The 27,611-nt window shown below is 37.9% G+C and overlaps 2 protein-coding genes across 5 annotated transcripts in view; one reads left to right on the forward strand and one right to left on the reverse strand.

Moving 5' to 3' along the window:
* Nucleotides 1–7,293, forward strand: part of bmpr1aa (bone morphogenetic protein receptor, type IAa) — a 25,281-nt gene extending 17,988 nt beyond the window's left edge. Inside the window, 10 exon segments of the mRNA XM_048204721.1 lie at nucleotides 38–140; nucleotides 237–333; nucleotides 861–890; nucleotides 893–950; nucleotides 1,322–1,460; nucleotides 1,542–1,734; nucleotides 1,831–2,128; nucleotides 2,226–2,401; nucleotides 4,765–4,895; nucleotides 5,043–7,293. Of these exon segments, the coding sequence (XP_048060678.1) occupies nucleotides 38–140; nucleotides 237–333; nucleotides 861–890; nucleotides 893–950; nucleotides 1,322–1,460; nucleotides 1,542–1,734; nucleotides 1,831–2,128; nucleotides 2,226–2,401; nucleotides 4,765–4,895; nucleotides 5,043–5,168 (1,351 nt within the window). The 3' untranslated portion in view covers nucleotides 5,169–7,293.
* mmrn2a (multimerin 2a) lies at nucleotides 6,462–25,823 on the reverse strand. 4 transcript variants are annotated; one of them, XM_048204718.1, is made up of 8 exons: nucleotides 25,386–25,823; nucleotides 16,465–16,587; nucleotides 15,597–15,703; nucleotides 15,196–15,273; nucleotides 14,276–14,458; nucleotides 10,643–11,058; nucleotides 9,022–10,555; nucleotides 6,462–8,017 (listed from the first exon to the last, which is right to left on the reverse strand). In XM_048204718.1, exons 1-8 carry the CDS (start codon nucleotides 25,712–25,714, stop codon nucleotides 7,614–7,616), a joined length of 3,174 nt encoding a protein of 1,057 aa, XP_048060675.1. In that variant the 5' UTR covers nucleotides 25,715–25,823; the 3' UTR covers nucleotides 6,462–7,613. The 4 variants fall into 4 exon arrangements, with proteins under 4 accessions (XP_048060675.1, XP_048060674.1, XP_048060677.1 ...); XM_048204717.1 differs by having other exon boundaries at nucleotides 15,196–15,279; nucleotides 25,386–25,822; XM_048204720.1 differs by lacking the exon at nucleotides 16,465–16,587.
* Nucleotides 25,824–27,611: the final 1,788 nt, after the last annotated feature.

The following is a 27,611-nucleotide window of genomic DNA, read 5'->3' on the forward strand; positions in this document are numbered from 1 at the left end:
ATTCAAAAAAATTTGCTTTTTCTTTGAAACCCAACAGGACAAATGGGCAGTGCTTCGCCATCATTGAAGAAGATGAAAATGGAGATGTGATCTTAAGCTCAGGCTGTATGAAATATGAAGGCTCCCACTTTCAGTGCAAGGTAAGGGAAGTTGTTTCTCTTAAGTGTCTTGTGCTTTTAGTTGCATTATTAAATACTTTGTAAGTTTTACTCACTTGAGGCATGGATTTGTCACAGGATTCGCAGTTTGCACAGACACGTCGAACCATCGAGTGCTGCCAGTTAGACTTTTGTAATCGAGACCTAAAGCCAGAGTTGCCACCTCGAGACTCAGGTAATCGTCAGTACTGTCTGCCTGGCAGTTGCGTGGCATTGTAAGGTTATTTTCTGTGAAGATTGTTGATTTAAAATGTTTAGCAGTGTAATGTTATCTAGTTAGCTGAAATAAATTGCAGTGAAAACTGAAAATAACTTTGTCTATGAAGCATTAGAATCATTCAAAAATTAAAAGACATTAATACTTTTATTCAGCAAGGTTGTAATAAATTGATCAAACGTGACAGTAGAGACGTGTCAAAATGTTACAAAAGATTTCTGTTTAAAATTAATGCTGTTATTGATCCATTATTTCTATTCATCATAGAATCCTGAAAAAATGTGTCATGGTTTTCAGTAACAATATTAAGCAGCACAACTGTTTTCAACAGTATAATTTTAAAATGTATTAACAGATATATGATTAAATTTGCCCATTTATATTGTTTACAGAGCAAGTAAAAATCTCAACAGACCTGCTGATTGAGCCCTGGCTAACCCAATGCCTTAATGATGGACATGTGTTTTCTCTTGATCTCTTTGCAGAACCACCAGACCCTCACTGGCTGGCCTTCCTCATTCAGTGTCTGTGTGCTTCTGCACCCTCATCTGTGTCACTGTCATCTGTTATTACAGGTGAGATCATCACCGCACTGAAGCTCTTACATATAATAGCCGCTTGTGACGTGCCTGTTTTCCCACATCACTGAACTGCTATGATTGTGCACAGCACTGTTGAAAACACATGCCACCCACATCATGGCCTGTTGTTGTTAAAAGACAAACACTTCTGTTACTGCAAGTAGGGGCAAGACTCTATACCTTGGCATGGGTACACAACTGTGAAAGAAGTTTGCCTTTATAACAAATGCATCTTTTAAAGTGTCTGTTTACTGAACTATCTGTTAAAAAGTGTTTTGTCTTGATATTCAAAAAGGAGTCAGTAAGGATCTTTCTGACGTCAGGCATAGATGTAAAAAAACATGTTTGACTGTGTCCTGTGTCAGGTATAAGTGGCAGACAGAGAGGCAGCGCTACCACAGAGACCTGGAGCAGGACGAGGCCTTTATCCCAGCAGGAGAATCTCTAAAAGATCTCATCAACCAGTCTCAAACCTCAGGCAGCGGCTCTGGGCTCCCCCTGCTGGTGAGAAATCTGAAATGCAGACTGTAGGATTTAAGTGTCAACAGCTTGCTTTTTTTCACTGTTTCTATTCACATCTTACAGGTGCAGCGCACCATTGCGAAGCAGATCCAGACGGTGCGCCTTATTGGAAAAGGGCGATATGGAGAGGTGTGGCTTGGTCGGTGGCGGGGGGAGAAGGTAGCAGTCAAAGTGTTCTTTACTCGAGAGGAGGCCAGCTGGTTCAGAGAGACGGAGATCTACCAAACCGTGCTCATGAGACACGAGAACGTACTAGGTACACTTCATGTCATTCAAATTAGTGAGGTGTTTTTAATTGTGTATCAATGCCATGTTTTCCAATGTGACGCGATTCTCTTCAATCTGCCCGAAGGCTTCATTGCTGCTGACATAAATGGCACTGGAGCCTCTACACAGCTGTACCTGATCACAGACTACCATGAGAACGGCTCTCTGTATGACTATTTGAAGTTCACCACTCTGGACACACAGGCCTTGCTCAGACTGGCCTACTCTGCAGCCTGTGGCTTGTGTCACCTGCATACGGAGATCTACGGCACACAGGGAAAACCAGCCATCGCTCACAGAGACTTGAAGAGCAAGAACATCCTCATAAAGAAAAACGGCACCTGTTGCATCGCTGACCTTGGGCTTGCTGTTAAATTCAACAGGTGCATTGTCACTTTGCATTAGTTTCATTGGCTAGTTTTAAGTGATTTGTTCAGTCATTTTGAGGAAGTAACTTTTTTGTTGTTGTTGTTGTTGTAGTGACACAAATGAAGTGGACATCCCACTGAGCACACGTATGGGGACCCGACGCTATATGGCTCCAGAAGTCCTGGACGAGACTCTGAACAAGAACCACTTCCAGGCCTACATCATGGCGGACATCTACAGCTACGGGCTGGTTATATGGGAAATGGCCCGACGCTGTGTCACTGGAGGTATTCATGAGACAATGAAAAATTCACTGTCAAATGTTTCTTTTATTTTGCTTTATGCGTATGTTAAGAGCCTTTCCGTATCCAAGCCATATCATTTTAAAGTAGGCATATGACGGTATCAAATTTTCATGTTGCGATTAATTGCTGAAGCTTTTATCACGATATTAAAATAAGTTGCAAAAAAATGTTGTCATAGTTTAACAGGTTTAAGAACTCTTTTTGTAATAAAACAAAAATAACTCTGAATGTTTAAATACAATAATACACTACAAAAAATATATAAAGTGAAATTTTCAAACAGATTAAAATGCAAAAGAATTAGGCTATAAAGAACAACAGATAACACTTTACAATAAGGTCTCTATTTAATGCATTAACTAAGATTGAGCAACAGCTACATATGTTACAGAAAGTTTTATTTTTTGTTAATGTTAGTTTAGAAACACAACTGATCATTGTTAGTTTTATCTCAGGTCCATTAAATAAGTTCTTTTGATTTTAGTAATGTTATTAAACAGTAACTAAGAAATGAACATTAACTAAGAATAATTAATGCTTTATAAGTAATTTTCATTGTCAGTTTGGTAATAATGAATTAACATGTTAACTAATGAAGCCGTATGACTTTAAGTTTTACTGAACAATAACAAATAATCAGAACATTTCTAATCATTAGGGCATGTTGTAGTCCAGATTAAAATATAAACATGTTTAGGTTTGAAAATAAATATCCTTTTTAATTATTCAGTTTTTGGTGCTGTGATGAACAACACTGAGATTACAAAAAAATTAAAGGCAGTTTGAAGCATTTCAAAAACTTCACCAGCACAGTTACTTTGTTTGCACGGTTTCTGTGGTAACCGCTGCATGCTGCTGTTCCATCAGCGCCCTCTGCTGTCAGAGAGTGAACGTGCACTTTCATTCAGCGCGTCTCCTTCACTCGTTCAGTCATGTGCTTCTCATGCATGATGGGCTTGTTTACATCTGAGCGCGTGTCCTTTTGACGCAGAATACAGCGGTGTTGTACATTTTATATGAGTGATGGGTAAAGTATTCTTAATTGCATTATAAAAAATAAAAAATTGGTAATAAATTATTATTTACGGTATTCTGAAGTGCCCACGATTACAATATCGTGCATATTCATTCATCGCATTACCGAATATCGGCACAAGTCTATTTTAAAGTTGACATGAAATGGAAATTCAACCTATTTCCTAAATGCATCTAAATGAACTTATTGTGAACGATTCAATCATGTATTTTTTATTTAAATCTTTAAATCTTAAAGGGTGATTTCGCATTATTTACTCACCTTCATGTTGTTCCAAACCCATAAGACTTTTGTTCATATTCGGAACACAAATGAAAATATTTAATGAAATCTGAGAGATTTCTGTCCCTCCATCGACAGTTACGCAACTGACACTTCAAAAAGTTCATAAAGAGATCTAAAAACTAATCCATATGAATAGAGTGGTTTAGTCCAAATCTTCTGAAGAGACTTGGTCGTTTTATACGCTGAACAGATTTAATTTAGGCTTTTATTCACATATAAACTTTCATCAACGCACACATCAGATATGGTAAATGGAAGCTCAAGAATGCTTGCTTGATGTCTGAGAACCAATGAGGTTCATTCTCATATGTTAAACAGCACATTTCAGCATCTGAACCAATGAGGTTTGTTCTTGCACTTCAAGCAGGTTCGGTTGAGCTCGTTTATGTTTGCTGATCAATGTTTATGTGTGAATAAAAGCCTAAATTCATCATATAAAGCAATTTGGACTAAACCACTTTATTCTTTCTGAACTTTTTGAAGCGTCAAAGTGGTAGTTACATAGACTGTCAGTGGAGGAACAGAAATCTCTCTTTTATTTCATTAAAAATATCTTAATTTGTTTTCCGAAGATGAACAAAATCTTATGGGTTTGGAACAACATAAGGGTGAGTAAATGATGACAGAATCTTCATTTTTGGGTGAACTATCCCTTTAAGATCTTCTGGTGAAACAAGAGACTACTCTCTGATGACATATTCAGGACTTATCTAGTCCTTTAGTCAGCTTAAACTCCGCCCCTTTTTCACAGTCAACTGTAAGCTTGCATTCAGGTCTGCCTCTATCCAATCAACAACTGATGAATTGAACCAAGCTTTACATTTTTCCCCACCCTACATTTTTCTTTTTGATAAATATTTTCACTCAGATGTACATAACAATAAAAAAGAGACCTGTCACTACTTCTGTTACATCACAACTTTAAGTATTTTGATCTAAATCTTTCTAAAATAAAAATGGTTCCTGTTGTGGATGTTTACAGAATTCAAACAGTTCATGAATACATCCATTGATTGTTTCCCAGGTATTGTTGAGGACTATCAGCTACCATATTATGAGATGGTCCCATCAGACCCATCTTATGAGGATATGCTGGAGGTTGTGTGCGTCAAAGGACTGCGGCCCACCGTATCCAATAGATGGAACAGTGATGAGGTGAGCCAGCAAGCAGTTTCTGACCAGCAGATGGCAGTATATTTACAGATTTAGTGAATATTTGTAGCTTTGCATAGGAGCTTCAGGTCAGAAGTATGTATTGAAGAGAAATGTATGTTGTGATCTGAAAAGAGTTTGTCTCCGCAGTGCTTGAGGGCCATGTTGAAGCTGATGTCAGAATGCTGGGCCCACAATCCTGCATCACGCCTGACCATCCTACGAGTCAAGAAGACTTTGGCAAAAATGGTGGAATCTCAAGACATTAAAATCTGATCAGCGGAGTGGCTTTTATTTCGTTTTTGACATCTTTGTCCCCTTCAGGAGAAACAAGCTCTCTTTTTCTGTTGGATCAGACAATGGTGCCTTTGCTGCTTTCTGTGAAAGCTGTATCATTGCAAAGTTGGATCAGAGGATTACTGCAACAGACACAAACAGTAGAGTGGGACCTTCTGGAGATTTTGGGAGAGAAAGTAAACCCCACTGCCTTAAAATACACTCAGTTGTTCTGAATATGTTTCTTTAGATTCTGGGATAAACCTCCTGCCATATGGATGAAATGCTGTTGACTTCTCATGGAATCTGTGTAAAGCATACTGTGATTTAATGTATGACATGTAAATATATTATAGTAGTAAATGATCTGAAAACAGCAAAACAATATACTATCAATATAATCTCGTTCAGTTAACAGCCATTGTAGAATATCTAGGGGAAGATTCTGTGCCTCTTGCAGCCTAATGTGTGGCTTTTGAAAATCTTAATTCATCTATATAGTAGATCTTCTCTCAACATGTTTTCTGATGAAAATAACCTGTTTTTATGAAATGAGACCCCTGACATAAGTTTGAAGATAAAGAGATGCATGCCATTCATGATTTTGTTGCATGAAACAATATATTGTTTGCAATGTTTAAAGCATGCCATTTTTAATATCCTCAGAATAGAAAACATTGTCAATTGAATCTTTCACTAAGAATTGACCATATTTTTGGAAAGTTAACCAGCTGTCAAAAAGCTCATTTTAATTAAGAAAACTTTTCATACTCACTGATGTTTGCAGTCGAGGGGGATCTCCTACTAGCAGTGATTAGGCAATCTTGAATACCACTTCAGAGTTGCCAAACTCAATGCAGTGTTTGTGGGAGGGATATCTGCTTTCTGGTTGGTGTGATAGAGTTGATACATTCCTGAGTTTCCTTCATTCAGAGAAGTTGGGTCTTTTTTTTTTTTTTTTTTTCTTTTTTTTTGGTACAGGATGCTATCAGTATAAATGTGACTTGTGACTTGAAAGTGCAAATTTTTGAGGATTTGGTGATATTCTGATCGTATGTCTTTGCCAATGTTATTAATCAAATTTTGAACTGTGTTTGCTTGTGAAGTGCCCAAAGTTGAAGGGTACGACCGCAAGTAACATCTGTTAGTCATCAGGTCTTAATGTTTCAGTTGGGGCTGCCAAAATACGATCTTGGTAACTAGTATAGTCCAAAATACACATTATTGTTACGTAACATGTTTACAGAACTCCCATGCAGATTTAATTTTATTATTCTTTTAAAAAATGCAGTATTGTATCCCAGAATACTTGTTTATTATTCTTAGTGCCATTGAAAAGACCAATGTGTTTTGTTAATAGCAACAAAGCAACAATTCACAATAGCTCTTTACACCAATATCTGGGCCCTTAAAGACAGGAAGTGTGAATGTACAATGCTTTGATAATGTCAGTGCCAGACTAAGGTGCTTTGTCATGATTTTAATACAGTATGCCCTGAAACGCCAAAAGGGCATCTTGATTAAAACCAAACAATTTAAATAAATAATAGATTTAAAAAAAAAGGAAACATTCTCACCTCAGTGTGGTTAACTTCAACATACATTACAATATGCTAGAGAAACACTAAATTTAGTGTATATGAAAATACATTTGTAGCTTTTACTATACAAGTAATCTAAAGTTGGATCTGTGGAATCTATATCAAATGCTTTTCTGTGGCTGAAAAGGGATTTTCAAATGGACCGTCAAGTTAGCATTTGATTGCATTAAAGAAAGAGAAATCATCTTATTGTGACTATTCCAATGGTTTTGCTTCCATCCCCTACGGCTTCTGTTCTTCACCCGAGAACCGACAATGCGGCTTCTCACCATAATTAATTATGAAGTATGTTGATTGGACATGAGTTTTAAAATACTGTATTTATGTCTGTAGATATTTCAATGTGCTTTAGTATCACCCAGCCCACCTCTGTGTAAAATATTAAATGACCTTTACTGTCTAATTTGGAAAAATGTTTTGGTTTATTCAGCCCCATGTTGAAAGGGTGCCTTATAAGTAGGCCTCATACTCTGTATAATATTTGTCCATGTAATCTTTTAAAAATATATAATTTTAGTACACAATTTCTTTTCTCTGTTTTTGGTGTGTCATATTTTACTGAAAAAGCACAATATCTTGAAATCTGTTTAGGGCACAGCGCATGTAAGGAATATAATGTAGATGTCACATTAAGGCCAAATGTAAGACTTCTGATAGGCCACCAGACAGGGCCACATCATCTAAACCTTGCTCAATGTCTCAATATCCTGTCCCTATTATTAACAACATGAGCTGTTATTTTAGTTTCTCAGATCCTGAAAGAAAAATTTAAATGATGGGCAGTGTGAAAAAAAAAAAAAGAGGTTCTTTCAGTCTTTTTGCACCTTTAGAGTGTCGTATGTTCTCAGGTGGTCTGCAGTATTAGTAGGCCAGCAAATGTGTTATCTTGTGGGTTGTTGCGCTCTATAGTTCCCTGCACCAGCTCTAGAAGGAGTTCCTCTCCTTGCTCCATCTGCAGGATGCAGACGCGTGTTGCAGGTGCACCCAACTTCCTGGGGTTCTGCCGTAAGGAGGCAGCTACCTCTCCACCTCTCTTTAATTGAGCCAGAGACAGGCCTGGTCCAAAGTCAAGTGTCACCACAAAGAGATAGACACCAGAAGTAGGAGCACGAAATATGCCTGTTTTTGGTGAGTATAGCTGTCCATGATTTAGGGCCACGCTTTCAAAAAGGATTGTGCCAGATCCATTAGAACCTTCTGTACTGCTGGCCAGGAACATAATTGGACTGTCTGGGTGCTGACGAAGTACTGTTTGGAATCAAATAATAATGGTAAGGTATTAAAATGTGAATGCAGAGAGAAAGGAAAAAAGGGACGTGATAGTGCAATTACAAATGACTTTCACTGGGGGTGCTCTTGTCATACAAATAAAACAACTAACCTGTACTCTAGATTCAATATGAATCAATCGTGGCCACGATTTGACGAAAACGAAGTTGCGGGAATGAATTCTTATTTTGTTGCCATGATATCTTTTTTTTTTACTGGCATGTCATGTGAGACTAATTATAATTATAAAACAAGTGCAGTGCTTTAACAGAGTAACCCCTGAGGTGACGATTGCAGGGAAAAAAAAAAAAATTTAGAGCGTAAGAAAAATTGTTAAAGGGACAGTTCACCCAAAAATGAAAATTCTGTCATTAATTACACACCTTCGTGTCGTTCCAAACCAGTAAGACTTTCCTTCCAACACAAATGAAGATCTTTTTGATAAAATCTGAGAGCTTTCTGTCCTTCTTTTGACAGCTACACAACTGTAGCAAGAGATCATAAAATTCATCCATATGAATTGAATGGTTTAGTTTCTGAAGAGACACTTTATATGATGAACAGACTGAACCAATGAGGTTTGTTCTCGCGCATCACACAGGTTCGTTGAGCTTCTGTTTATGTTCTCTGATCAATGTTTATATGTGGATAAAAGCCTAAATTAAATGTACATCATATAAGCGATCGTGTCTCCAGAAAATTTGGACTAAACTGCTCAATTAATATGGATTACTTAGTTTTACGATCTCTTTATAAACTTTTTGAAGCATCAAAGTGGTAGTTGCATAGCTGCCAACGGAGGGACAGAAAGCTCTCAGATTTCATCAAAGAGATACAACTTTGTGTTCTGAAGATGAACGAAAGTCTTACTCATTTGGAACGACATAAGAGTGAGTAATTAATTGACAGAATTTTCATTTTTGGCTGAACTATCAGAGTTTGAGTAGTTTTACACAGTACTATATTTTTAAATATCTCCTTACCTGCAGACTCCAGTGATGCATCTCTCTTGTTGCGGAAATTCACTTGGTCCCCTGTCTGAACAGCTCTTTTGTCTGCTCTCTTCTTTTGTTTCTTGTTTTGTTGCTTTGCTTCCTTTCTCTTCATCAAAGCTGATAATTTATCCAAATCCACCGACACCCCAGAGTCAGCAAGTCCCTCTGTGTTACTGAAAATGCCGTTAAAAACTCCAAGGTGGGTCTCGAGGTCGTTACGCAAAGTATCTACCTCTGCCTGCAGTTTTACCTCCACACCACTAGTGGCAGCAGTTTTATTGCAGTTGCAGCAAGAAGGACATTGATATTCCTCAAGCTGTTTGATATGAGCTCCAAGCTCTTTTACCGTTTTCTCTAAAGTCCAGAAGTCATCATCAGAGTACTCCGGCAGTTCCTCGGACAGGGCAAATCTTTCACCATGTCTCCTTTTGGTGCCCACCGAGGCCCAGTCTGCAAGCACAGAGGGCTCATCTGCTGCCGTCACCTCAGAGGTAGCAGAGTTCACCGTTGAGGCTAAGCTGAGGCTGTGTTCTTTGATCTGCTCTTGCATGTCTTTAATGCTTTCCCTCAATTTTGGTATAGAGTAATGTTTCTGGTCCTGAGGAGAACCGTTTCTGGTCCTCCTTATGAACTCCAGCACCTCTTCCCCAAGCAAAATCTGTAGCACCTCCGAGTGACGAACGGCATCCTGAAGCAAGGTGTTGAAAATGCTACTTAGGTGCTCAATCTTCTCGAAATTGGTCCTGTTCTGCTCCTGGAGTGTATTAATATCCTGCTTGCTGTCCAGGAAAGAGGTCATGAGATGGGTCACTTTTTGCTGTAATATTCTGCTCTTTTCCTGCTCAAAAGCAAGGGACCGTTGCACATTCAGTAGTCCTAGTTTGAGGTCTTCCACAGATGGGACCCAAGCGCCATTGTCCCGATTGTCCAACATCTCCGGTGCCTCACGCTCCCGTGCCAACTTGTTTTCATTCGCTATCTCCATCACATTAGCTACAGTTTGCTCCAACTGCGTCACAGATACTCCAAGAGCGATACAGTCACATTCCCTACTTGCTGAACTTACATTCTTGTAATACTCTGTATAAAGATAGTCAACATCGGATTCCATCTCCTGCAGGGCTTGCTGGAGAACACTGATGTTGCTGCTAAGCTCATTAATACGGTCAAGGACTACTACCTTCGCTGCCTCCACCTCCAAACCAGTCTCCATAAACTGAATCTGGCTGTTGCGGCCAGTCTGGACTATTTTATTGTCGAGATCTCTCCAACCATTCTGGAGGTCCTTGATGTTTGCAGTCACTTGTTCGTGGCCTTCAATCAAGGCACTAAGTTCCACTGTGTTGTTGATGACTTTGTTATCCAGACGCGTGATGGCCTCCCATACAGCTGTGCTATCATGAGACTGACTCTGTATGGGATCAACCTTATTTTCAGGCCGAATCTTCTGAAATTCCTTGTCCAGCCTTTCTTGCTCTTGTATCACTTCAGACATTGATGTGTTCAGAGACTGGAGGTTTACCTAGAGCAAGATATATACATTCAGTACAATTGTTATGCATGAGCAAAAATCATCTGAGGTTGTTTGAGGTTGAGTAAAAATTCTGACCTGCAAGATCTTTTGGTGACGTTTGATTTTGACATCTAAGTCCGTCTTGAAATTTGTCAGGTTGTAGTGTAACATGGTATGCTGCGCATGGAGCCTTGCTTCTACCTCATGGCGATGGTTGTGAAACTGAGCTTTCACCTCCTCAAGTTTCTGTAAACTCTCCCTCAACTCAACCTCAACAGCCTCCTGTAGATTGGGCTGCTCACCACCAACTTCTAGAGGCTCAGCGACCCTTCCCTGCCCCTGATCAAATCGGATTTGGGCCATGTCCCGCTGCAAACCCTGCACCTCCTGAAAGAGCCGTTCCAGGGTTAGATTGAAATTCTCCAAGACAGGTTGCAGCTGAGACATCACAGCCTCTTTCAAGAGCCCATAGTGATCAGGGTGAAGAACGCCTTCATTTACAGCATAAGGGTCTGAAAAATGATGAACAGACATCTTCTAGACATGTGAACTTTGAATTAACCTTGTTTAGAAAGAATCTTATGAACATTCTAAGCAACTTACAAAGAGGGGAATCCCAGAAACAGTAATGTTTTGGAGAATAATAACCACATTGCCAATAATAGAAATTTGATACTATTCTTGGATAATAATTTTCCCTGTGGTACTGTTTGTCCTGTTTGACTTTCTATGCTGCTCATGAGGAAACATCAATATCATGTCGGAAAGATTTATATCTCAATTTCCAGTTAAGGCTGGGTCATTCATCTGAACTTTGAACCTTTAATTGACCAGTCAACAGCCCAGGGTCTTTTACATCCCATGCAATGAAATAAAGTATGTGTGTGGTACATTTTGATCATGAGTGCATAAGTTTTAGGGAGGAGTTTTAAGCAGGAAGAGATCTCTACATGCAGAAGTTCCCTGCTGGGAACCTGACATAGAGGTCATGTGCCATTTTTATTCTTTTTATTCACATGCTGTCAAAACACTGTCTGGAAAAGCTTCAGAATTTATGCTCCTGCTGCTTTTTTCTGATGTTGTAAAGTAGGGCTGCAACAAACAATTATTTTGATAGTCGATTAATCTATCGATTATTAGAACGATTAATCAACTAATCATCGATTATTGCACTGATTAATCAGTAAGCTTTGTTTGATTATTCCACTTTAGCAATTAGTTAAAATACTGAGTTATACTGTACTTTAACTAGTAAATAAAAAAAGGAAATCACTTCAGCTTTTGAAAGTGTATTTTTAATGATTTTCACGCCAACTAAATAGACCAATATCCTTTAGGTTTTCTTTCCCCCTCAGAAGTCATCAATAGTCCAACTGTTACAATGACTGGTACTGTGTTTTTAAGTCTGGGAATTGTAATAACTTTTTAATAACAGTAAAAATATTAATGTATTTATATAAAAATTTAATGTAACGTTAATTATGTGTTGTTGTTGTTGTTGTTGTTGTTTTTTTTGTAAAAATGTCCCTCTCTATATATATATATATATATATATATATATATATATATATATATATATATATATACACTAACTATCGAGTTTATGGTCATTGAATGGCTTTCCTGAGGTAAATGTTACATTTTGTGTGATATATTTGTTTGCAAGTTTTATTGACTTCTTTCTGCGGTTAAAACTCTTATTAGGTGATTACGTTAGAGATGGATTCATTTCAGTAAATTCAGTAAGTACTTTTTGATGTTCATTCATGTCTATTTCGTGCTGTAATAGAGAGGAATAGGTTCACATACCGCTTGAACTGAGGTGTTACAGCGATCTGCCACTCCACGTTAAACAGCGTCACAACCACAAGTATTGTTTGAATCCCGTAGTAAAATTGACAGAATTTAAAAGCTGAGACTTAGTTTTATATCATAAGTAACCTGATCTGTCTTATCTGTCGGCGCGTTGTCTGTGTCCTCTTTGCTCTGCGATGCATCTTTCACTGTGTGGGACGTGTGGCGTGAGAACAGTGAGTTTGAATGAGAGTTGGTGGCCCTGCATGACAGTATTCTGTAGTTATGCTAAACGTTATGTTTGTTATGTTTATGCTATGTTAATCTCCCACATTTCACGGGTTAGACTTCGTTTGCACTATGTACTCCAAAGCGCTGACTTCTTTTATTAGATTGGATCCGGGAGAGCAGCATTACAGTAATGCGCTACAGCGCCCCACTGGTTACACCGCGTTATTGCAGGCAAGAGACTATTCGACAACAAAAATATTTGTTTTTTACAATTTTTTATTGTCGACGTTGTCGATAATGTCGACTAATCGTTTCAGCCCTATTGTAAAGTCTAGGATATATAATTGATTCATGTTTTATTACCCTGACACTACCTTTACTATGTGAACCACATTTCACACAGACACAAAAGCTCTATTAATACCCAGAACAACAGGGAAACAAGGGGAAAATTCTCAATCCAAACTTCAAAGTTTTTCCTCTTTCTTTTGTCTTATTTTTGGAAGAGAATAAACTTTTAAAAGAGCCTTTCAAGCGTTATTTATGTGACAAATATGTCCTTATTTTCCCAATAATGGTGCAGTTAGGGATGTGTGTGGCTGGATTCAATCTATCTCTGAAGCATTTCAATAGACCATTACATCACGCTCACAACCATACAATGTATGGGGGACATTTTCCCAGGGAAAGAGAGGATATCCTGTGCCGGAACTAGTAATGTGAAGTGATGGTGAGGAGTTGTTATCAAAAAGGAATGGAGGTTTTTCCATTATTTACTGTTCTGTTAATCCGGCATCCTCTGCATAGTAGGATATAAGAGAGACCGGCACTTGACGAGACAGACAAGAATAATATCCCCATAATATCTCTGACAATGCATATTACAACAAAAGGAAGTGTCTAGTAAACATTTTGGTATGGATTACACACATGTTCTGTTTTCAGTAGTGTTTGTATTTACAAGAGATTGGGAAGAGAGGCCTTTTTTTTGGGAAAATATTACAAGAGGATATTATAGATGAAAATGGATAACTGCCAATATAGAGTGCTACTGGAATTACATATTTTTGTGGGCCAACCCAGAAGTTAGCATCACCCTGGTTCCCTCGGCAAAAACCCAAAAGGAATTTTCCATTCACTTTCTGTGACCAACAAAAGTTTCTGATTATTACACGTTTTGTTTATCAAGGCAATCTTCACAATAGACAACTTTTTATGACTCATCAAACCTAAATACAATTGGCAGAAGTAAAAAAAAAATTAGGCTATAAATAAACAACACTTTTCAATCTTTTATTTCAAATCCATAAGTTGAAAATTTGAAGTTAAAATAGTTTGCAAGTATGCGAGTATAAACATAACGAGAGAGTAAAAGCTGCATAATGATGTTTTTCTTTTTTCTTTAGACACTCGTTAGCAACCGCCTTTGTCAAGAGGCGTAAGTGTGGTATTACTGATGAATTTTATGTTGTAGAATAAGAGTGAGCCTATGAGAATAAAACTCAAGCTTGTGTTTAACCACAGACTTTAGCGAAGCCAATACGTTTTCAATAAGTGACAGCTGTCATTTTTGGAGGCAAAACACTTATTTGTAATTTTTAGATGGTCAAAGCATACAGAATTTGTTGAATCAAATGGCATTTTCTTAAATTCTCATAGTTTGTACAAGTATGTGAGGTATGTTGCATGTAAAACTTAACATACCTCTCCTCTCAAAGTGGTGACTGTTATGGTGGTCATGGCCAGCATGAGTGCTGTGCTCATAATCATCGATGGGCTCCGTTGCAGTTTGATTCTCTAAATCGGGTTGTTGAGCTTCATACAGTGGAGCGCCAAACATTTGGAAATCATTCTGCTCTCTGTTCGCTTGATTTAGTTTGTTATATCCTTAAGAGAAAGAAGGAAAAAATGCAGAACCAAATGTTATGTGACGTTTCACCACTGTATTGATTGATGGAAACTTTGCCATCAGACAGTTTTGTTACTTGTTATTCACTGCATGAATGCAACCTGTGCACTTTGACCTGTGCGTTTGAATCTCAGGAAGGTCATTAGTAGGTGTGCTTAGTATCAGATTAATCAGCAGCATGGGAATTTCCAAGTTTGTGTCCAAAGCCTTTGTTTGTGTCCCAACAACCAGCTCAAAGGATTATTTTTAGAACTGTGGATTTGACAGCCTCCTCTAAAATGTGCTATTATTCTAGTGTGTTCCAGTGCATGTGTGTATTTACCCAAGACCATTTTTGTTTTGTCCATGCTCGGACTGAAGCGCGGTCACACCCGTTAACGCTCTGTGTGGGCTCGCCCCTTGCCTTCAGAATACTCATACGCCCTTTTCCGTCCTCCCATGTGGGCCAATAACATTCCCATAGCCAACCAATATTTGCACAAACACACTTTTGTCATTTCCTCAGTTTGTTTCAATGGCCAGGACACAGATGGGACCCAAAGAATGTCTGTCTGTCACAGGTATAGAGTCAGCTCGGCTAGAATGCTGTATTAACCAATCAGTATCCAGTGCTTCAACTAACCATGCTGTATTAGAGACTATTCAATTACAGACTGCAAATATTTAGATTAACTTCAACTTATTTTAAAGCTTAAAAAGTTTTTGCATCACATACGTCTGTCTGTCGCTTCATGTCCTCCCGGATGTGGTCTGCCTGCCATGGTGGGGTCTTGAGACTCAGAGACGTGGCCATCTGTGACTGACATAGAGCACAGAAAATGCAATATATATTTTTATGTTTTCAAGAACATATGGCACCTCACCAGTGGAAAGCACCTTTTACACAAGTCATTTTACATCCAATTAAGACAATCTAGTCCAGTTTACAGCAATTACCAATGAAAGAGCCAAACCCGTTCATTAGAAGGGGGGTGTTCGCATACAGTACTTTTGGCCAAGCAGTGTATTCAAATCTATGGAAGCTTGTTTCTGCCACTGAATAAAAAATAAAAAATGCTTGCATACAAATCTCTTTTTTTGTTTGTTGTGGAATTGTTGTGGAAAGCTCATCAGTACCTGTCTCCTCACAGTTTTTCCCAGCATGCCCGGGGCAGCAATGCCACAGCAGTGCAGTGAAGATTTTCTGCCTCTCTCTGTACACTGGCCGAGTGGACAGCTTGTACCTGCATACAAATGAAGATTAAGTCAAGCTACGCACTTTGCAGATTAAGGTATAAGAAATATATAAATTATGTTAAAATACCTTTTCTATTCCAAACTACAAAATATAATTTATATTTATTATGCATATATATACAAATATTTAAGTAGTTTAAGAGTATTATGAAACTGACTCAGTGCTTAAAATAAAGTGTTCTGTGATTGGTGGTGATTTCTCTGCAGAATCAATGTAGTTTTCCATTGTTGAGCATGGTTATTTAAAAAATAGGTTGAAATAATACAGGCTGGTGGCTTCAACAACATATTCCATTGATTAACAACCTTGTAGCTCACAGTAGGTTTGTCTTTAAAAGTTTTTAAGTTATCATTCAAAATCAGTTAACCTGTGGAGAAAATGAATGAAAGAATGGGATTTTTTACTTCTGGAACCCGACTGTTGTACTCAGGGACGGATTATGACACGGTTGTGCCCTGAGCACGAACCTGTCTAAATGCCCCCTGGTGCTCCGTTAAGCCGGGGCAGGGTGGCACTCCAATTTCTTGTTTGGCCGGGCGGCAGGGGGATTTTTGGCAGCTTGTCTGGGCCACCCCCACTGGTCTAGTGCCCTGTGCACGTGCCTGGAAGGCCTGAGCGTTAATCCGTCACACTCTATAGCAGGTGAGGGGAGCGTTTGAAAACAGTCCTTATTTTTGCAGTTCTGTTTGGTGCCTCTAGCAGCGCAGAAACTACACACTTCACATTTAAGATGTGTAATTCACTTACATGACTAGCTGGCAGTCTGGGGTGCCGTTAGGACAGGGACTCTGGGACTTAATGGTGTACTTCTCAGTTCCACAGGATACTGCTACAGTAACAGCACGCTTGTGAACAAATGCACACCAATTCCTGGAAGGGAGAGTGAACGTCAGCCACACAACCTAATATGTACATTCTGTAGTTAGGAAACATCGGAAGTATCCAGTTCGGTCAAGGCCAGAGGTTCATTGTACTAATACAGTTTTAGTATGGGCTTGTGTTTAGCTGAACCTTTTCTCCTAGTTGTCAGGGTCAAGCCCAAAGATATTATCTAGAGGAAAATATCGAACTACAAGTGACACATTAAGCCCTGTATTGTATTTCTTGGATTGTATCCATGGTAATCTCAAATTCATTTAAAGAATAAATGGCCGGATGTTTTCCTCAAAGTTCTTGGAATAAATGCAGTTTACAGCAAGAAAATATTTCAGAACTTCCTAAGAATTTTTCAAGAATTGCACTTAGGAACATTCTTAAGAACTTAGAATTTCTCTTAAGAATTTTCTCAACTTCTTCTTAAGAAGATGTTTGTGAATCCGGCCCCTGCACTAGTGCTGTACATCAAGTAAGCATTTCAAAATTTTTGACAGTTTCCTTCAGCATATAAACTATATAGTGCACATGCATATTTAATGAGGTTGTTTATGATATGTATATAACCTCTTTTAAGGGTTAAAAGTGGTGCTAACCTCCATTCAAAACTACAAGCGTCAAACATTGCTTAATTCAAAGTGAAATAAAAATAAGCCATGAGATGGGACAGTGACTTTACCACAGGTCAAGGGTATTCTTAAGACACCTTTCTACTACAGGTGCTGGTCATATAATTAGAATATCGTGAAAAAGTTATTTTTTTTTTATTGTAAATTATTTTTAAAAATGAAACTTTCATATATTCTAGATTCCCTACATGTAAAGTAAAACATTTCAAAAGTTTTTTTTTTTTTTTTTTTAATTTTGATGATTAGAGCTTACAGCTCATGAAAGTCCAAAATCCAGTATCTCAAAATATTAGAATATTTCCTAAGATCAATCAAAAAATGGATTTTCAAAACAGAAAAGTTAAAGTTCTTTAAAGTAAATGGAACTTTCTTTAAAGCAGATGGAAGCATAAAGTGCTCCAAAATCTCCTGGAAGATGGCTGCATTGACTTTGCACTTGATAAAACACAATGGACCAACACCAGCAGATGTCACAGCCCCCCAAATCATTACTAACTTCAGAAACTTCCCACTAGACTTCAAGCAGCTTGGATTCTGTGCCTCTCCAGTCTTCCTTCAGACTCTGGGACCATGATTTCAACATGAAATGCAAAATTTACTTTTATCTGAAAAGAGGACTTTCGACCACTGTTCACTGTCCAGTTCTTTTTCTCCTTAGCCCAGGTAAGATGCTTCTGACGTTGTTTCTGTTTCAGAAGTGGCTTGGTAGTCCTTTTCCTGAAGATGTCTGAGTGTGGTGACTCTTGATGCACTGACTCCGGCTTCATTTGACTCATTGTGAAGCTCTCCCAAGTGTCTGAATCGGCTTTTCTTGACAATATTCTCAAGCTTGTGGTCATCCCTGTTGCTTGTGCACCTTTGCCTACCCAATTTCTTCCTTCCAGTCAACTTTTTGCATTTAATATGCTTTGATATATCACTCTGTAAACAGCCACCCCATTCAGTAATGACCATCTGTGACTTACTCTCTTTGTGGAGGGTGTCAATGATTGTCTCCTGGACCATTACCAAGTCAGCAGTCTTCCCCATTAGTGTGGTTTCAAAGAACAAGAGATACCTGGAATTTATACTGTAGGGATGGTCATTTAATGAAACTCAAATGTAAATATTCTAATATTTTGAGATACTGGATTTTGGACTTTCATTAGCTGTACGCTCTAATCAACAAATTAAAAAAAAAAAAACGTTTGAAATGTTTTACTTTACATGTAGGGAATCTAGTATAAATGAAAGTTTAATTTTTTAAAATAATTTACAATAAAAAAATGAACTTTTTCACGATATTCTAATTATATGACCAGCACCTGTATCTCCAACAAACAACAGACTTGAGCGGAGCTCAGATCATATGTGTATGCAGAATTTTTGGATGCAATTTGAGCTTCAAATGCATTGAAATGCATTGAACTTTGCATCAAGACCAATCAAAACTATGAGATTAGAGGAAAAACAAAGTGAAAATGATGAATATCCTTTCAATAAAATGTTAGTTCTCTAAATGGGTTTTATAATTGTTACATTATTTACATTGGTTAGCCATTGAAAACATGTTTTTCCTTTTAGACATACTTTGTGTGGATACATTCACACATTAATTATTCACTCATTTTACTATGGTTATTATGCAGAGTGTAACGGCTGCTTCACAACTAATTTGAAAGTTCTGTGCGACTATCACAAAACGTAAAATTGTAACGACAATTGTATGCGAAAAGGCACCTTTAGGTACAGGGTGAAACATCTTGGAGCATTAATAATATACTGTAATGCAAACACATAATCCAATCAGAATGAATCTGAACTATCTGTTTAAAAAAACGTTAACCCAGAAAAAAAGCAAAATGTGAAAAGCCTATCTTTTTTACTGGAAGTAAAACATGCTTTGTTTATAATAATATGGCAAACATTGGCATTTATATCAACACCTTGATCTGATTGGAAGTGAGGGAGAAAAAAGTTCTCCATTGACTTACAATGATGTAAATAACAGAGCCCCTTCTGACCTGTGCTAGTCCAAACACCCTGTTCCTGCTGCAACCATTAGGCAGTTGAGGCCTAATGGTTAGAGTCAGACTTGTAACCCGAAAGTCGCAGGTTTGAGTCTCAGTACCGTCAGGAACTGTAGGTGGGGGGAGTGAATGAACAGCACTCTCTTCCACTCTCATTACCCACAACTGAGGTGCCCAAGACAACCAACCCCCAATCACTCCATGGGCACTACAGCAAAAATGGCTGCCCACTGCTGGGTGTGTTCACAGTGTTTGTGTGTTCAATACTCACTGCTTTGTGTGTACTTGGATGGGTGAAATGCAGAGCACAAATTGGCTTGGTTACATGTCACATCACTTTTTTCACTTTCCTACAAACAAGGATCTCCATCATTAGGAGATATATAAAACATGACAGGTTTAGAAGGTTTGGTTATGTACACTGCCTGAGGGTGGCTGACCAGAAAGACAAAACAGAGAGCTGATATTTCACTGGGTTCAGCTATGAGGTCCTTTTTCTGAGGACACGGCAGTGCTGATGATGATGGGCTGCAGTTATTTTACATCAATAGAGCTGATCTTTGACATGAGGCTTTGTTACTGATTATGAGTAAACCATCAAGAATGACCAGAGATCATAGGTTTGTTGAAGTTAAAGGCTGGACAGATAAGGCTTTGTGGACAGATGTATTTGGAAATGGTCCTTTGAGGAGGATCATCGGCCTGCTATTGGTTGTTGTAACTTGCTCAATCCTCTTGATGTATGATTCATAGTCCACAAGTAAGACGGGTCAAAACCTCCCAGCCAAATCCCTCACATCCACTGCCGAGTTGTGAATTGTTTGGGGTGTAATTGTTCAGTCTTTGGTCAATGGTTAATGCGCTCGGTATGAGTTTCGGAATGAGAAACTCTGTATTCACCTCTCCATTAATCAAACGTGAATGCAGGGCAGATCAGGTCAATGGGATCGGTACTTTTTGAAAGAGTTTTGATGATTAAATGACTGGGAATACGCCAGGTCGAGTTCTTGATTTGTGTAACGTATCATGTGGTTTTAAACCCACAGACCATGACACATCCAACAAAGCCAAATGAATCGGTTAGGCAAAGTTGCACTTTGGTTATGAGCCAAAACACAACAAAAACAATTGTTCCAACACTATTGGTTCTTGCAATGGTTACATGGAGAGAAACAAGTAACAGCACTGTTTGTGGACGATTAGTAATACTTAGTGCATTTTAAACCATTAGACTATGAAACTTACAGCATGACTTGTCCTAGAGAGCTTTACACAAGGTCTGAGCTGAAACAAAATACAACTGTATACCATACGTGCCACAGTTAGTCTTAAATAAACAGCTTTATGTGCTTGTTTCCGAATAGAATAAACTATGTGACAAAAAAACAACAACTCACATTTCACAACGTGTCAGAATAAGGCAAATATGCGGTCATTCTTGTGCAACACAATGATTTTTCTGGTAATGCACACAAACTGAAAAAGTCAAACAGAGGGGACTTGTTTTGCAGTTGTAAAGGCGTTTGTCTCTGTTGTTGTCTTTTCGAGTGGAGTTAACGCAAGGGGTATTTTAAGCATTACTTGGTCATTCCTCTTACATTATATTTGTCTTGGTCACTAAGCTGACTGTAATGTGATCAATGATTAATAGGATCTGAAGGTAAAGGGATTATATGTCTCAAGAGAAGTTACTTTGTAAAGCATGTGAATCATTTTAGTTTACAAGCCTGTGATTTTGTTTCATTCTGGGGCAGACTGGGATTAAAGGATTAAGGGATGGGGCACAACAGGCTTCCTTCTCGTCTGCCTTCACCTAGGGCTTACGTTATCTTCTGTAACCCTAAGAAGGAGTTAAATTGGGCTGGAATGATCTGGAACAGCATTTTGGCACCATTGATTCAATAACAAATTGGGCAGTTTGTTTGTCAATCCAATCCATTTACTGTATGATCCAGTCCAGTTTTAGTTGGATACACAGTACACACATTCTCTTTCCATGAGCGAACTCCAATTTCATATCAAGCATTTTTTAGGTTTAAAAAAGTTATGTACACAGCCAGGTAGAAATTTTGACCGATGATCTTTTGATCTTTTTTGCATTAAAACATGACATATAGACTTAAGCGCTAAAAGCTTATTATATATACTGTATAAATCAGACTTGTTTTATGTCACTTCCGGACATGTCTATGGATGGACATCTCTGTAAACACGTTGCTTTTCTTTCCTGCTTTCTGTCGATTAGTCTCCCCTCACAGGAAGGAAGTGTCTGATGCTCTTTCCCTCCTGCAAACTTCCCTCATCCTGGGATCCTTACCCAACGAAGATACCCACGGACTTCCACGCATACAAACTGACATGACCTCTAACCTTAAGCCCCTTCATTTCATAGTTTCCTCTGGTCATGTGAATTTCCAGAGTACTGCAAAAAAAAAAAAAAAAACTTTCTTAATCAGTATGTTTTTGTCTTGTTTTTAATAAAAACATCTAAAAATTCTTAAGATAAGATATATTTAAAGTTTGGGGTTGATAAGATTTTTTATTTTTTATTTTTTTGCCCAAAAAGTCTGCATTTATTTGATGAAAAATACAATAATATTGTGAATAATATTTCAAGTAATATTGAAATTAATTGTAATAATTTGCTTATTTTATATAAAAATTATTGTTTAAAACTGGTAAAAAAAAATGCATAAACGTAATGCTTACTTTCCTCAAATGTAAGTGTAATGTAGAAGTGCAATCCTCAAGTCATTTTGGCATGTGAACAGATGTTTTTTGAGTCTGAAATGCACAACAACAACAACAAAATATCTATAAAAAAAAACATACAACTTCTATTTGACTATATTTTAAAATTAATGTTGAAAACAGTTGTGCTGCTCAATATTTTTGTGGAAACAATGATACATTTTTCAGAATTCTTCAATGAATATAAAGTTAAAAACAGCATTTATATGAAATAGAAATCTTTTGTCACATTATAAATGTTTTGACAGTCTTTAAAGTTGTAGTACTGCAGTGTATCTTGAATGAAGTATAATTTTCATCCCAAGCTATAACATATTACACGTTAGAGAGTAACTGGCCTGTATACTGGCCTGTTAAAAATTAAAGAGCTTTGAAAAGTTGCTTTGATGCATTTATCAGCAGACGTTTACCCTACTTTATACAGAACTGAAATATTAAGACAGAATATTAATGTTATTGTTTGACTTTTTAATCCTCTATACAGGCTTCTCATTGCCTCTCACTGTTGTCCAACAGCTGCAATAGATAAAACTCTCCCCATCCATGTCATGCTTTTGATTCTAGTCCAAGAAATAAAGCCCATTATAAGCTAGTGAAGTGGTCAGTTTATATTGACTTAAGCACAAAAGGAAACAAGGCTTTCGATGGACAGGACCTCTGTTGAGATTGGTTGAGACCCAAGAAATAAACTTTTTTAGGGCCAGGTCGTAAGCTAGAGCAGCTTCCTGAGATGGACACAGGATGAAAGTAGATTAACTCAAACTACAACAGAGAAAGAAGAGTGTGTGATTGGTTTTGAAATATAGAAACCTCATTCACAGGCATGGACAGAAGTACACTGGAGTGTCAGGTCAGAACTTCCATGATCAGATGAATACTGAGGATTTCAATGGCAAAAGATTTAGTGTCTTGTTTGTTTGACTTTGGCAAAACAAGGTTTAATTTCAAAAGAACATATAATTTGTTTTGACATTTGATTTGTTGTGATATTCCAACAGATGTTTCTGTTCAGAAAGCTTGACTTTGTGAAGTGAAATTTCTATTTAAGCTATTTCCGTCAATTTTTATTTAATTTTCAACAAAAGTACAAAATGTCATTTTCCTTCCTGTCCATAAGTACTCCAGATCCCTCCGATTCTCTGCACCTGGGCTTCAAACTCTCTCTTTGTCTCACCTCCTTTCTTTCTAGCTTTTCAGAGTTGCCCATGCATGCCAAGACATCGCATCACTAAAAAGGATCTTTTCTCTTATCCACAGACTCGCACCTCCCCTAAAGACCACCTGTTATTTAACAAGCCTTTTATGTTTACCCTAATGTAGGCTTTAATGACAAAAGATCAAACTATAAATGATTTATAGGTCATCATAACAAAATTAATCCACTTATTTAAAAAAAAAAATTGAAATTAAAGGGTTAATTCACCCAAAAATGAAAATAATGTCATTTATTACTTACCCTCATGTTGTTCTACAGCCGTAAGACCTTCTGGTTCATCTTCCGAACACAAATTAAGATAACGTTGATGAAATCCAGTGGCTCAGTGAGGCCTCTATTGAGAACAAAGCCATTCAAACTAGAATGGATACTTTGTGGATACAAAAGGTCCATAAAGGTACTAAAAACATATTTGAAACAGTTCATGTGAGTAGAGTGGTTCTATCTTAATATTATAAAGCGACAATAATACTTTTTGTGCGCCAAAAAAACCCCAAAAAATAAAGACTTTTCAACAATATCTATATGGGCCGAATTCAAAACACTGCTTCGGAGCTTTACGAATCAAATCAGTGAATCGGAGCAACAAATTTCAGCAGTTTAGCCGTTTGATGGGAGATATGAATCACTAATTCGGAACAAAAGATTCATAAAGCTCAGAAGCTTCATGAAGCAGTGTTTTGAAATCGGCCCATATAGATATTAAGATAGAACCACTGAACTCATATGAACTGTTTCAAATATGTTTTTAGTACTTTTATGGACCTTCAGAGTTTGAATTGGCTTTGCTCTCAACAGAGGCCTCACTGAACCATCGGATTTCATAAACAATATCTTAATTTGTGCTCCGAAGATGAACGAAGGTCTTACGGGTGTGGAACGACATGAGGGTGAGTAATAAATGGCATTATTTTCATTTTTGGGTGAACTAACCCTTTAAATTATAGCATGGGAAATTAATTTCTGCTATAAAATTGAACATTATTTCATACAAATATAATGTAAACATTTGGCATTTCAATGGCAAATGATCATTAATATCATCTAATGTTTCTGTATATGTGTCTGATTATGTTTATTGTTACATTTTATTAAAAACAACACCTACAGAAATGCAATTTCTTTGAATTTCATTTCTTAAGTTCCCCTTTTTTATAATTACAATTGTTTAATTGATAAATTACTGTACAATATCGGCAACCTCAAATCAAATTTAATCCAAATATAGTAACGGCATGAATTGCAGTTGAACAGTTCAGAACCCTTTTGTACCATTAATCAGACCCAAACCAGATGTTCTTCCTTTAATCACAACATGAATTACAACATGTTAAATAAAAACACTGTAGAGGGAGGGTGTTATCAGAGACTCAAGCCTGTTTGCATCTGAGTTGAGGTAACAAGTGACCCAACTCAAAGATTAAACAGAGGCAGATCTCAAAGCGCAGGAAACATTTGGCTCTTATGTGTTCCAGGTAATTAGGCTGAATTACTATGGATTAGCCAGAGATAAGAGAAAACATATGGGCACTCTTGAGTCTTGACACTTTGAGGAGAAGTGGGGTCAGAGGAGACCTTTAAGTACAGAATTTTCTTAGCAACAAAGGTACTTCCAAATGTTTGCTGAAATGCATTTCCTGTTTAGTTTCCACATCAGTTAAACATTGATTGTAACAGAGATGGGAAAGATAAGAAACTTGAGGAAGTGATGGAGAGGAAGCCAACTCAGTGTTTTTACAGCCATTCACAAGCTTCTCTGCTTTAACCTCATGTGCCATATACACTACTGTTTAAAAGTTTGGGGTCAGTTTTTTTTCCCCCTTTTATTCAGCAAAGATGTATTGAATTGATCGAATTTGATAATAAAGACATTGTTACAAAAATTTGCTTTGATAAGAAGATAAGAAACTTGAGGAAGCGATGGAGAGGAACACTTTGTTTTTACAGCCATTGCTTCACAAGCTGCTCTGCTTCAACCTGGGTGGCTCTCCAGAAAAAAAAAGAGCTATAAAACCATACATGTTTTTTATGGCATGCATGTATTGAGCCAGATTATGGCAGAATTACACTGGTGGACAACCCTCTTTTCCACAAAATCCTCAAGAAAATAATTTGTTTTTGTACAGTGTCATGATTCTGTGTTTGAATCAAATGGAGCATAATGAATGAATGAGGAAGAGCAAAACTTACCCAGTGCGTGGAAGAGAGCCCCTGCTCTCAGTTGTAGCTGATGTTTCCTCAGGCACATCCGGAGAAAGATGTCCACGGCTGGGATCTTGGTGTCCATGACCCAGAGGATGGTGGACAGCTCCATAGACATCAGGGCTCTGCCTGTTTAGTCCTTCACCATGCTGAGGTGCTCCAAACCCTACCAGTGGAACTCTATGGTCCCATCCACCACCATCCGACATGTCTTTCAGTTCTTCCTCCTCCTCTACCTCCGGGTCTCTGGCTCTGACCTCACACCGTGCTGCGAGAAGCAGCCCCTGGAGTAATACGACCAACCTCAGCACCACCATATCTGTATGCTCCTCAAAACGCAAAGGAACTGGCACAAAGCAAAGGAGAACTAGATGTTGTGAAGCCGTTGCTCAGTGGTGCCGTATGGAAACTCTCCACCCCCCATCTCGAAAATTATCCTCTCCCTCCCTTCTCCTGTCAGGCGCTCCTCGGAGTACACACCCCCACCCCCACCTCTCTCTTCCTCTCCCTCCTCTTAATAGTTTCAAAGACCTCCAACAATCCTCGGAAATGAACCCCCCACCCACATTCAGCTTACTCCCCGTGGAAAGGTCGCTGAGCCTGGAACAATGAGGCCCGTCAGCTCTCAGGCTTTACATGCTCAGAGGTGCTGGACACACACACTTGACTGTATGAGTGAGAAAGCAGGCCATTTCTCTTGGCTGGTCACCAGAATTGTTGTGCTCTTATCACCTCTTGCTGTTCATGCCTCCACTCAATAGTAGCTCAGGAAAGAGATGTTAAAGCTGAATTTAAGTGAATAATGGGAAGATAAAAAGCAATGGTTTTTATATAAAAATAATGTCCTGTCTATCTATATTTTATTCAGTTACAAAGAGCTTGAAGGGATAGAAAAATGAAAAATCTGTCATCATTTACTCACTATCATATTGTTCTTGTTCCAAACCTGTTTGATTTTCTGTCAAATATGCAAGGAAATAGTTTGAATGTTTTTTCATGGAGCTTTCAAGCTTCCAAAAAGATGCAAAAGCATCATAAATGTAATCCATTCAACTCATGTGCCATATACACACCTTATTTTTTTTTTTTTAAAGGAATGAATTCTTTTATCCAGCAAGTATGCATTAAATTGATCAAAAGTGACAGTAAAGACATTGTTGCAAAAATTCTATTTCAAATAAATTCTGTTCATTTGAACTTTCTATTAATAAAAGAATCATGTATAAACAACATTTATAATTTTTAACGCATCAGTCCTCATTCTTTGGAAATTGCATGGAAACAACCAATACATTCTTCAAAGAAAGTCATAAAGGTTTGGAACAATGTGAGTGAATGATGATATAATTCTCATTTTTGGGTGAACTATCCCTTTAAGAAATATTGAGTTGGGAGGCCCTCCTCTGGCAGCAGTATGTGAGGAAACAAGAGTTTTATGAGGTTTACGGTTTAGTCAAAGGATGAGTCAGTGTTTTAGTTGAAACAGTATAGTTTCTCTGCTTTATCATACATACAGGAACAGATGTTTTAGTGGTTTTGTACAAAAACGATACAACGTTTTGTTTAGAGCTCATTGTGAAGAAAGACTTTTATGCAGAGTTTTTCTTCAGTAAACTATGAAGCTCTAACATGTTAGCAAGATAAGTGGCAAAAAACCTGCAATCAATTCTGAGCTGTCTGGAGGGCAGTACAATCATTAAGGTGACGCACATAAACAGGACACACGTACATGCAGCACGCTTACTTAGAGTCACCAGTAGATGTCAGTGCTGTAAAGCAAAAGTGAACTTGCCTTAGTGTTGTGAATGCATTTTCAGACTGTACTACCTTACTAGGTGCCTTCCAAAATGCACCTGATCATCTAGAACAAATTCAGGTGAGCTGTAGAGCTAACCAAAAGAATATTTAATGACTAGCCTAGAATACTTAAAGTCGACACGAAAAGGAAGTTGCTATCGTCTTTTCTTCCCTATTGTACAAGTGGTGCTCAATGCAGAGCCAATGACGTCCAACTCCCTCTCTCTGGTAGGCCTAATATGTGCAACAGTTTCTCGAGCAGGAAAAAAATGTAGGACGGGACTCGATTTTTTTCAATGGGAATTGATTGGATCATTGTGGTTTGCTGCAATCTCGTTAGTGACAGTTCGTCCCACCCTCGAGCCAGTAAAGAGGTCAACAGGGGAAGCTATTTTGATTAAAGACTACGAGAGCCAT

This window comes from Megalobrama amblycephala, linkage group LG10, assembly GCF_018812025.1.
Source record: "Megalobrama amblycephala isolate DHTTF-2021 linkage group LG10, ASM1881202v1, whole genome shotgun sequence".
NCBI classification, from domain to species: domain Eukaryota; kingdom Metazoa; phylum Chordata; class Actinopteri; order Cypriniformes; family Xenocyprididae; genus Megalobrama; species Megalobrama amblycephala.